We start from the raw sequence: 12,602 nt of genomic DNA on the forward strand, positions 1-12,602 counted from the left end.
ATAACAGATGTGTTTAAATAATATTTTGAGTTAGCCTTCATAGAATCACAAAAACAATTTCTCAGAAATATTGGAGAGATCTATAACAAATAGAGAGGTCAAATAAATGAGCATTAGCAAAAAAAAAATGGAGAAATGAATGGGACCAAAAACTAACAAATCTTCAGCATCCGGTGGTTGTGCCCCAAGATCATAAGACCATAAGACAAAGGAGCAGAAGTCGGCCATTCGGCCCATCGAGTCTGCTCCACCATTTTATCATGAGTTGATCCATTCTCCCATATAGTCCCACTCCCCCGCCTTCTCACCATAACCTTTGATGCCCTGGCTACTCAGATACCTATCAATCTCTGCCTTAAATACACCCAATGACTTGGCCTCCACTCCTGCCCGTGGCAACAAATTCCATAGATTCACCACCCTCTGATTAAAAAAATTTCTTCGTATTTCTGTTCTGAATGGGCGCCCTTCAATCCTTAAGTCATGCCCTCTCGTACTAGACTCCCCCATCATGGGAAACAACTTTGCCACATCCACTCTGTCCATGCCTTTCAACATTAGAAATGTTTCTATGAGGTCTCCCTTCATTCTTCTAAACTCCAAGGAATACAGTCCAAGAGCGGACAAACGTTCCTCATATGTTAACCCTCTCATTCCTGGAATCATCTAGTGAATCTTCTCTGTACCCTCTCCAACATCAGTACATCCTTTCTTAAATAAGGAGACCAAAACTGCCCACAGTACTCCAAGTGCGGTCTCACCAGCGCCTTATAGAGCCTCAACATCACATCCCTGCTCCTATACTCTATTCCTCCAGAAATGAATGCCAACATTGCATTCGCCTTCTTCACTACTGACTCAACCTGGAGGTTAACTTTAAGGGTATCCTGTACGAGGACTCCCAAGTCCCGTTGCATCTCAGAACTTTGAATTCTTTCCCCATTTAAATAATAGTCTGCCCATTTATTTCTTCTGCCAAACATTATACTTCATTTGCCACTCTCTGCCTATTCTTCCAATCTATCCAAGTCTCTCTGCAGACTCTCCGTTTCCTCAGCACTACCGGCCCCTCCACCAATCTTCGTATCGTCAGCAAACTTAGCCACAAAGCCATCTATTCCATAATCCAAATCGTTGATGTACAACGTAAAAAGAAGCGGCCCCAACACTGACCCCTGTGGAACACCACTGGTAATCGGCAGCCAACCAGAATAGGATCCCTTTATTCCCACTCTCTGTTTCCTGCCAATCAGCCAATGCTCTATCCACGTATGTAACTTTCCCGTAATTCCATGGGCTCTTATCTTGTTAAGTAGCCTCATGTGTGGCACCTTGTCAAAAGCCTTCTGAAAATCCAAATATACAACATCCACTGCATCTTCCTTGTCCAGCCTACTGGTAATTTCCTCAAAATATTGTAATAGGTTTGTCAGGCAGGATTTTACTTGAAGGAATCCATGCTGAGTTCTGCCTATCTTGTCATATGCCTCCAGGTTGCCTCATCCTTGACAATCCACTCCAATAACTTCCCAACCACCGATGTCAAGCTAACAGGTCTATAATTTCCTTTTTGCTTCCTTGCCCCCTTCTTAAATAGTGGAGTGACATTTGCAATCTTCCAGTCCTCCAGAACCATGCCAGGATCTATTGACTTTTGTAAGATCATCGCTAATGCCTCCACAATCTCCACAGCTACTTCCTTCAGAACACGTGGGTGCATTCCATCAGGTCCAGATTTATCTACCTTTAGACTATTCAGCTTCCTGAGTACTTTCTCTGTCGTAATTGTGACTGCACACACTTCTCTTCCCTGCCACTTGAAAGAGGTAGTAACTGAGACAGCAGGTACACTGGTTAGCATGTTTCAATACTCCATAACTTCTGGAAGGGTTGCCACAGGTTGGTGGGCAGCAAGTGTAACTCCACTATTTAAGAAAAGGAGAGAAAGAAAACAAAACTACATATGAGCCTGACATCAATAGCAGGAAGAATCCCTGAATCAATTGGGGCACTTAGAAAATAACAAAACAGAGCAGCAAACAGATCTACGAAAGAAAAAACAAATTTGAGAAATCCATTAGTTTTTTTAAATAACTAGGTGATAAAGGAGAAAGACTCTTAGATGGCACCATACCAAAGTTAGACCACACAGATGGAGATAATATATAGTCGAATCCCTGTAGGATTGGCTAATGGATAGAAAACAGAACAGGAAAAAGCAAACCATAATTTAGATTAGGAGGCTGTGACTAGTGGGGAAGCAGAGGGTCTTGAGCTGCAGCACTAGGTGTTCAAACTCTATATGAATGATTGGGATGAGGCACCAAGAGTTATATATCCAAGTTTGCCAATGATACTGGGTGCCTGTGCAGGTTAAAAGAGAGATACAGAGAGGCTACAGCAAGATACTGACAGGCTAAGTGATTAGACAAGGGAGGTAAAATATATTATGGAAAAATGTGACATCTTCTTTGGTAGAAAAATTAGAAAGGTGCAGGTACAACAAACAATTAGGAACATTAAGCTTTATTGCAAGAAGACATATTTACAAGAGTGGAGACATCTTCCTGAAATTATATAGTGCTCTAGTGAAATTGCACATGGAATCTGTTGGAATTTGTGCACGGGTCTTGCCCCGCACCCTGCCCCCCCCCCCATGTTATATACTAGCCGTACAGGTAATGCAAAGAAGGCTTACCACATTCATTACTAAACTCTCCTATGAGAAGAATTAAAAAGACTGGACCTATGCTCTCTAATTTTAGATGATTTTATTGACTAATGTACAACTTATATACAACTTTACAGGATAGATGCAGGGACGATAATTCCCTTGAATGGGGTCTCTGGCATGAGAAGAAATTTCTTCATCCATGTCAAATTTTAGGAATGCTTTGCTCAAGGAAGATGCAGAGGCAGGGGCCCTGGTTATTGAGTAATATCAAAGCAGAAGTCAACAGGGTTTTGAATATTAAGGGAATCAAGTTATATGGCATTAGCACAATAAAGTGGCAGAGCCAGAAGATTAGCCATCATCTTATTGAATAGCTGAGCTGGCATGAGAATCTACTCCTGATTATATTCTATTCAGCATTTATACACAGGACTGTTCCCATATAAATCCAACTGGCATCACTTCTCGATTAAAATTAAAGGTTGGTAGGGTAAATAGACACTTCATTTTCATTGCTCATCCACTTCATATCCTTTCCAATAGAATAACTAAAGTTCCACTGGATACACAGCATTCCACTTTCATTCTTTCCCCATTTCACAGAAATTCAGTCATTAAGGAAATGGATTTATATGAATAGCACCTAGTCTTTTAAAGGTTCCTTTTAGTACAAAGAAGAATAATTAATTGCAAGCCTGCTCTCATCAAAGCTTCATTAAAGATGAGTGAAGTTGAAACAGCAGACTGGCAATTACCTATAAACCTTTGGCCTTTCAATGCTAATATCAGCTGATTCTTTCTGTACAATATAAAAATGCAATTAACTATTAGATCCAGCTACCTGTTATGTCAATATCGTCCATTCTGATCATTTCCAATATCCTCCCACACTGGGCAAATAAAACGATACTTTTCAGTCAATTTCTAATCCTGGTGAACATCCTGGCTCCTTCCATATTCTACTTCTCATAAGTACACTCACATTGAAACCAGGGCTAAATATGGAACTTTGAAAACAACAAAATAAAGAACTCCCTAACAGACCATCGGTGTAACTTATTTTAAAGAAGATCTTTGAAGACTTGTATGCCACAGCATCAGTACGCTATTGTAAAGGCTGAATATGGTGCCATTCAGGATTTCAGGTATGCTTAGAGTGATGCTGGACAACTTTGTCCTGGATCATGTTGATCTTCTTGAGAGTTGCTGAAGTTGTGTTTGAGCCATGGAAATTACGTAGTAGTACTCCCAGATCCATAACAACTTGTTTCTGGCTACCTCCCAATATTGATTCATTCCACCTATGACCTTAAATCTGAAGACTTCAAACATCCCGCGTAATATTCCAACAAAGATCCATCCATGTGCAATTTAATGGTTACATGCCTTTAAGAACAAAAGCCTGTGGTTACTTAGCATAGTACAGAGCTAAGACAAAATAGGTAAAATTATGCACTGGTAATGAAAAATGTACACGAATACTTGTACTAGGATCAAAATAAATTGGGTGCCAGCAACACTGGGATAAACAAATATGGGTTACATGCATGACACCAGTGCAGCCACCAAACTCCCACAATTACATTTCCAGTGACAAGCACATTGTTCTGCTTCTAAGCACTTCTGTACCATAGCTGCACTCACAAAGGCAGCAGCACTTTTTCTTTTCAGCATGGAACATGTGGGCAAGTATTAAAAATACACTCCACTGTAATGCCAAGCCTACTGGTAAATCAGTAGTGTGTGTGGAGGAGCAGCAGCTGTCTCTGACTGTGACTATCTAACTGCATGTATGGAAAACTAGAAGTTGCTGTATGGCTTACATCATTATCATGATCAAGGTTGTTATACTTGAATGTCAAATCCAGCAGAGAAAATGTAATAAGAGGAAAATACAGCACGTATTAAGATTGAAAAAAAGAGGAAAAACAAAAATAAAAGATTTTTAAATTCTCCAACAGCCACTCAAGATTGAAGGACTGAGACTATACATTTAAATGTTCAGAGAGATAATTTAGCAATGATTGAGACTTACTGCACTGTTAAAGGGGGTACAATAGATAAACACAATTTTATCTGGTGAATTCAATAGAAAAACACCATAGCTTTACAACAACTTCATGTTGATCAACTGCAAAATATTGCATTACTTAGCAATTTTAACTTGGTTTAATGACACAAGATACTTCACAGAATATAAGCAAACATAGAGTTGAGAATTTGTGGATGTGTAAAATTTCACAAATGTTTCAAGAAATATCTTAGGGAGGTTGAGATACTTAAAGAGGAAATTAACAGTGCTGAGCCTTCAGGTGAAAGACACGTCACCAATAGTAGAGTAAATAAATTTTGTAATGGACACAAGGGCAGATGTAAATGACTGCAGACGTCTCTGGGACTGCAAGGCCAATCAGGGTTATAAGGAATATAGAAGAGAAACTAAAAAGAAACTTGAAAACAAATATCAGAATTTCTGAATCAATTGCTTAGCTGGAAACTAATCTACAGCAGTAAGGAATAAATTATGGCCAATCCGGTGAAAGTTAACATGCTGACATGGGCATTTTCAATAAGCTTACATTTATGAAAGGCAAAAGTAGGGAGGCTGGCTAGAGGTACATTGGAATAGTTAATTCTAAGATCATAAAGACATGGATGAAAATTTCAGCAGCAAAAATTGGAGCAGGGTCAAGTATAGATGTAAAAGTAGTCTAAACAGTATTGCAGATGTATATTCAGAAACTCATCTATGAGACAATTGTAATAACAAGATTGCAAATAGCCTGTTTCATCTTCAGGGCAAAACTGAAGTGCTTTGCGAACCAGAGCCTGCAATGGGATCAAGGACAACAGCTTTGATCTTCAAAAAATATATCTATATTGTTGCAACTGAATGATGACTCCCTGTATAGTTACCATCGTCGCATAGTTTTTGGTGGAGCAGCAAATCACATATCACAAATTCTTTTAAGTATATGCATGGTCATCATTAGGCACTACCCAATTTTCATATTAATTTTTCATCACTAAGTCTGATCCTGGGACTTACAGATCTCAGGAACTATCCCCAGTAGTGAATTTTTAATCCATGAGGTTTCTATCATGTCAGTACTGATACCAGATTTAATTATTTTTCTCAATATCAGATAGAAATAAAGGGCTGGATTTGACATATAATGGAAGTTCCTCTGCTATACCATTTACTTTCACCATCTGGAACTTAAAACGTGTTCTTCGCACTTTCATATTTGTAGAGGCAGCCAAACTATTAACTGTAATAACAAGATTACAAAATATGTAGATGGAGTTGTTAACAGTCCTGGGCTCTGAGCACCAGAAAACATATTTCCAGCATCTGCAAAATGTTTATCATTTTATCTCATGAAAAAGGAAAATCCCTGTATATTCATTACATTTACGAAAGGATGAAATGCCCATTTACAATCACTCAATGCCTGAAATCATCAGTTTTAGTTAAAATTGAAGTACAATATATTATGGATTTATTGCATCACTTATTTAAAGCGAAAACCAGAACAGTGAGGATACTAAAAGTAAAAGTTATGTATTATTATTTCACCTTTAAATAAATTATTAAATGCATAGATGCAGAAAGAGAGACTTTGGCAGAAACTAGGTGAATTTTCAAAGATTATGAAAATCTTATGTTCATAAAATTTCAACTGGTACCAGCATAGGTTGTAATGTAAATCATTCAGGCTGTCAAGCTCTCTCATGCTCATTCTTTCCCTTCCTTTCTCAAAACTCATTTGTCTAGTTCCAATACTGCTACTCATTCTTTGACTGCGATTTAAAGGTTAATTTCAGTTCTGAATATGACTTCATACTAATTTTAAGTGAGATTCAGAGGCTGTGAAACTGCCCCTGGCTGTTGTGCTTCGTGTCTGCGAACTTTGTGGTGATTTGGCTCTACTCCGGACTGCTCCAGATCTAAGGACTCAAGCTGGTTTGGAATTCTGTTGTTGTTGCTCGCTTCTATTGTTTGCAGGATTTTCTCTCTCTTTCTCTGTGCGCGTCAGGGGTTGGTCTTTATTTTTTTTTTAAATTGGGCTCTTTCGGGTTCCTTGCTTTGTGACTGCCTAGAAGCAAACAAATCTGAAGGTTGTATAATTTATACATTCTTTGATAATAAATGCACCTTGAATCTTTGAATCTCATTTTAGTAATAATACATTCCTTTGTTTACGACTGAGCAGCAGAAGAACAAGGTTGGTGATGGTTGAGATACGTAACAACAGAAAATCAAATGAATTTTAATTAACTCATGTTAACAAGTTAGCAGTTTAACATGGTGGAGTTTAGGACCATACAGAACCCTTTGTCTAAATTATTCACCAGTTTCTAGAACCTAGCTGTGGTTGAAACTCACAACACCTGGCTGTCCATAGGATTCAAAATAGATAAATGAGTAACGTTGATTGTTTATTTTTAATGTTATTTATTTCATATCAACAGGTGTGAGCAAAGAATTAAAATTTAACATGTTGATATTTACAATAATTGCAACTGTTAACTGTGATAAATTTATAATCACACGAACAAAATAGCTACCAAATTGGTATTAAAACCTGTTCAATACTTTGCTCATTATCTTCTCTGGCCCATATGCCTCTTAAGAAAAATAGCAATGTAATTGTTATATGATTATATGGTTATAATAACTTAGCAAGTCCGGTAATTGCCAGCGCCTTCCCCGTTCCCATTTCCCTCTCTCACTTTATCCCTTTACCTTCCCATCATCTCCCTCTGGTGCTCCGCCCCCTCCCTTCTATAGATTTCTGTCCTCCCCCGTCAGATTTTATACTTTATTGTCGCCAAACAATTGGTACTAGAACGTACAATCATCACAGCGATATTTGATTCTGCGCTTCACACTCCCTGGATTACAAATATTAAATATTAAAAATAGTTAAAATTAGTAAATATTAAAAATTTAAATTATAAATCATAAATAGAAAATAGAAAAATGGGAAGTAAGGTAGTGCAAAAAAACTGAGAAGCAGTTTGGAGGTTAAGGCCCAGATCCGGGTCAGGATCTGTTCAGCAGTCTTATCACAGTTGGAAAGAAGCTGTTCCCAAATCTGGCCGTACAAGTCTTCAAGCTCCTGAGCCTTCTCCCGCAGGGAACAGGGACGAAAAGTCTGTTGGCTGGGTGGGTCGTGTCCTTGATTATCCTGGCAGCACTGCTCCGACAGTGTGCGGTGTAAAGTGGTCCACGGACGGAAGATTGGTTTGTGTGATGTGCTGCTCCGTGTTCACGATCTTCTGCAGCTTCTTTCGGCCTTGGACAGGACAACTTCCATACCAGGTTGTGATGCACCCTAGAAGAATGCTTTCTACGGTGCAGCTATAAAAATTAGTGAGGGTTTTAGAAGACAGGCCAAATTTCTTTAGTTTTCTCAGGAAGTAAAGGCGCTGGTGGCCTTCTTGGCAGTGAACTCTGGTCAGGTCATTTGTGATATTGACCCCAAGGAACTTAAAGCTTTTGACCTGTTCCACTTGCGCACCACCGATGTAAATTGGGTCATGCGGTCCACTACTCTTTCTGAAGTCGACAACCAATTCCTTCATCTTGCTGACGTTGAGGGATAGGTTATTGTCTTCGCACCATGCCACCAGATTCTTAATTTCCTCTCTGTACTCAAACTCATCACTACCTGAGATATGGCCTACAATTGTTGTGTCATCAGGAAACTTACATATTGAGTTTGATGGAAACTTGGCTACACAATCATGGGTGTACAGTGAGTACAGCAGGGGGCTGAGTACACAGCCTTGTGGGGCACCAGTGCTCAGAGTGATTGTAGAGGAGAGCTTGTCCCCTATTTTTACAGCCTGGGTCCTGTCTGTGAGGAAGTTGAAGATCCAGCTGCAGATCTGAGTGCTAAGGCCCAGGTTCCGGAGCTTAGGAATCAGTTTATTTTTCTCCTTCTCCAGCCCTTTATCTCTTTTGCCAATTGACTTCCTAGCTCCTTGCTTCACCCCTCCCCCTTCCAGTTTCACCCACCACCTACTACCTTGTACGTCTTCCTCCCCTCCCCCCACCTTCTTCCTCTGACTTCTCATCTCTTTTTTTCAGTCCTGATGAAGGGTCTCGGCCCAAAATGTTGACTGTTTACTCGTTTCCATAGATGCTGCCTGGCCTGCTGAGTTACTCCAGCACTTTGTGCATATTACTTTGATTTCCAGCAACTGCAGATCTTCTCTTGTTTGTAACTTAGCAAGGCACTTGGTTCATAGGCAGTTAGGGTGCCAGAGAATCAAACAGTCCCTGAATGAATAACATACAACAAAAAAAACACTGATTGAATTAATGGGTCATGAATAATTGCTCTGTTTGCATTTTACTGTAAACAGAACAGAATGCAAACATTTGATGCAATACTTGCAAGCTTGCTCTTAATATTTGGGATAAGTCATCATTGTCAGCTAGCTCAACAATGTCATCACATGAACCCTTACAATAAAGTTTGCTTGACATTAAAGGTGTTCTAATATACTGGTTCATGAACATCTGTTACTATGATAGACTATTCTTGGGATAAGGCTTCCTGAACAGGTAAGGCACAGAAATTTAAGCCTTCAGATTGGAGTGGACTTTATTAATGAAGGTATTTGGTATGATGACTCTTTACCTGGCATGGTCTTTTCATTCTTATTGCTACCACATGGTACCTGTAACAGCAAATCTCACAACTCCATGATCCTCTTTCACTAATCCACTTCAAAAGGCATGGCTGATGGGAGTACCGCACTGAGCCATCACATCGGCAGGGACTCAGCAATTCACCCTTGGAGGTACAAAAGGAAAGCAAAGTTCATTGAAGGTATATCAAATTACAATGTGGTTAACATCAGCCAACAGATATTATACAGATAACCCCATACACAAAACATATCTTCAGGTTTCACTTGATTCTCAAAATATGGTTTAAAATATGTTTTGAGGACAGTATTTGTGTCACTTTCATTGCATATGCTCATTCCCACTTGGTTTTAAAGACTGATAGAAAACAAAGGGGAATCCTCCCATTGAATATATTCTCTTTTCTCATTATTTTAGTTAAATTGACAAATAAGTATAAAGTAATTTTTTGCTACTAGTTCAAAAGATGTAAATGCTAGGAATCTACAATAGCAAAAGAAAATCCAGCAAATACTCAGTTGGCCTGGAACATAGGTAGAAACAGAAACTAACATAATGTTTCCAATCAATAAGAGGTCTGCAATTTGTGATCAATGCGAACTATAGTTTGGTTATTTACAATCCATTGGCTATATACAAGGGAATAAATTTCCATTTGGTCTCTTTTGTTCTTCTACATGCTGAATTCCTGATCTCATAATTGCTTAGAATTCTTTATAAATCAGGCAGCTTCCTTGCTAAAAGTGAACTTACCCTGAAAATCAGGAGCATATACAACACCCCAATGCATACCTTTCTGTGTATGTGTATTCAATATGTCTCTCTAAAAGGAATTAATTAAATTATTGTACACACTCCTGCTGAAAAACTAAATCAAATATTTGCATTTCACTTCATGCTTGCACACTTTGCATAATCTTGGATACATTAGGTTCTTGCTATGGGACATTTCTGGGGTTGTGGCACATCTGCCATATACATAAAGCAATTGAATTAAAAATTCACATCAAAAAGCTAAACAGTTCAACTTCTTAATTATTCAGTTATTTACCTGTTCAATAATCATTGTATCCCCCAGTTAATAGATGTGTTTGTCTAAGTTCTCTTTGTTGGATCCCATTTGTTTCATATATCATGAAATTCACTTGCATAGTTACTCCATGACAGAAGGAATATCACATCATATTCCATCTGGGTAGACTACAATCCAATGGCATGAGCACAGAATTCTTCCCTGCACCCCATCTTCATGTTCTGTCCTCCTGATCTACCCAGTTACCAGTTTCTCCTACACCTACCCAGCAGTCCATCACCCTATTCTTTCCTATTCCATCTGCCCATCACCAGACACTCCTCCCCCTATGGTTCCCATCTGCCCTTCTCACCCCAATTATTTCATTCCATGTTCTACTTTCCCTTCCTATCAGATTCCATCATCTGCAGCCCTTTGTTATCTCTACTTATCATCTCCCAGTCTCTGTTGCTACTTTGTCTCCTCCCTTCTCCATCTGCTTATCATCTCTCCTTGCATGGATCCACCTATTGCTTTCCAGTTCTTGGTCCATTCCTTTCCCCTCTATCTTTCAGTCCAGATGAAAGTTATCAGCCCAAAGTGTTGACTATCCATTTCCCTCCACAAATATGTTCTGACCTGCTATGTTCCTCCAGCTCCTTGTTTCTAATGCTGTGACTGCACTATCTACAATCACAGCTTATTCTCTTTTCCATATAATTCTACATTTGTTTCCTTATTCATAACTTACCAATAAAGAATTGTTTCCTTCCTCTTAATTTTGAACACGTTGATCTATTAAGATTATACTCCCTTATTATACCCATATATATTAAAATAACTTTTCTGATTTTGTAAGATTATTTCATATACTATGCTGAAGATGTTAAGTGGACAGAACACACACTGACAACATCCAGAAACCACTGCATCAGCATCACCAATAAAATTATATTATGTTTGCCTGGCTAAAGATTTTATCTCACTAGTTAATCAAATTTCCTCCTTATTGTAGCTTCGTTGTTTATGCATTTTATTTCTAATCTAACATTTTCTTTCTCCTCCCCCGTATTCTATAACACGCTTCCAATAAGGTACCAAATTCGTTATTCTGAATAGATTGTGCTTTAACATTGTTACTTCGATTTTTCCAGTTCTGCTTTGTTTTTTTGATAATCAGTGTTTTCCAGCTTCTTGTTTCGCTCAAGTTTAAACAGAGGGCTTTTTAAATACTATTACGTCATAGTCAGCCTGAGTAACATAAGGATGGAAATATGTTGTCCGTAAAACGATCATGTTTTATTTTTATATAAAAAACATTACATTATAATATCGGAACTAAAATTATAACATTTCATACCAAGTTAGGCCTGAAACTCTACTACGTGTTTCATTTGTAGAAGTAACTATTAATATTAATATTTTAAACCTCCAAATAATCCAACAGCGATTCCCATGCTAAATTCTGAAAATTGTTCCCAGTTAAGTGTTATTTATTGATGGAAAAAGCTGAGTTTGCTCGCTGTGTAGCTTTACAGAACCTTTTGCTGAGCGGATGGAGATTTCCTGCCTCCAGAGAGAGTGTGGAGAGCCGAACAGGCGACGCTGACCAGGGTGCTGAAACCGACCTCCGAGCCGATCCTCATTGCAAAGTGCATCCAGCCACACAGGTATACTGTATATGGCTAATATGTTAAAATACATTTCCCGATTGTTCCACAAGCTTATAAAACCATATAATAAAACAACTGCAATGCTCGGGTGCAGGATGCAGCTCATTCGTTGGTAATTTCATGAATGAAGTTGCATTTTGAGCGGGAAGTGTCCACGTACAAGCCGACACAGCACTGCACTGCCTGCACAAGCACTGTTGGCTAATTTAGCAAGAGTAGCATGGTGCGCGGTTTGGGGAGCGACCTCCTTCCGCTGCCCCTTACCTGCTCGGAGCCCTGGAAGCAGATCCTGCAGGTGGGGGTGATGCCTCCGTTGCGGCAGCTGTCGTTGCTGCTGCATACCGATTCAGCGTCGTTGGCGGTCGGGCTCGGGAGCTCGCAGGTCCGCCCCTCCTCCCGGTCCAGCCCGCCGCTTGCCTCCCCCTCCTCGTCGTCCTCTTCGAGATCGACCGTTCGTGACCCTCCATCGAGAGCGCCCCCGTCCGGGCTCCGGACGGTGGACGATACCGCCGGCAGAGGCTCGCTGCCGCTCCTCTCTTCCCGTTGCTGCAGTTGGTGTGGCGATCGATGGCTCAT

General features: G+C 39.5%; 1 protein-coding gene across 1 annotated transcript in view; it reads right to left on the reverse strand.

Annotated features, from left to right (window-relative positions):
- Nucleotides 1-12,602, reverse strand: part of LOC134358070 (E3 ubiquitin-protein ligase MARCHF11-like) — a 39,832-nt gene extending 27,230 nt beyond the window's left edge. The window contains exons 1-2 of the mRNA XM_063069989.1: nt 12,291-12,602; nt 9,331-9,486 (exon numbers count right to left, since the gene is read on the reverse strand). Of these exons, the coding sequence (XP_062926059.1) occupies nt 9,331-9,486; nt 12,291-12,602 (468 nt within the window). The remainder of the gene's footprint in view (nt 1-9,330; nt 9,487-12,290) is intronic.

Source organism: Mobula hypostoma, chromosome 17 (assembly GCF_963921235.1).
Source record: "Mobula hypostoma chromosome 17, sMobHyp1.1, whole genome shotgun sequence".
Classification (NCBI taxonomy): Eukaryota; Metazoa; Chordata; class Chondrichthyes; order Myliobatiformes; family Myliobatidae; genus Mobula; species Mobula hypostoma.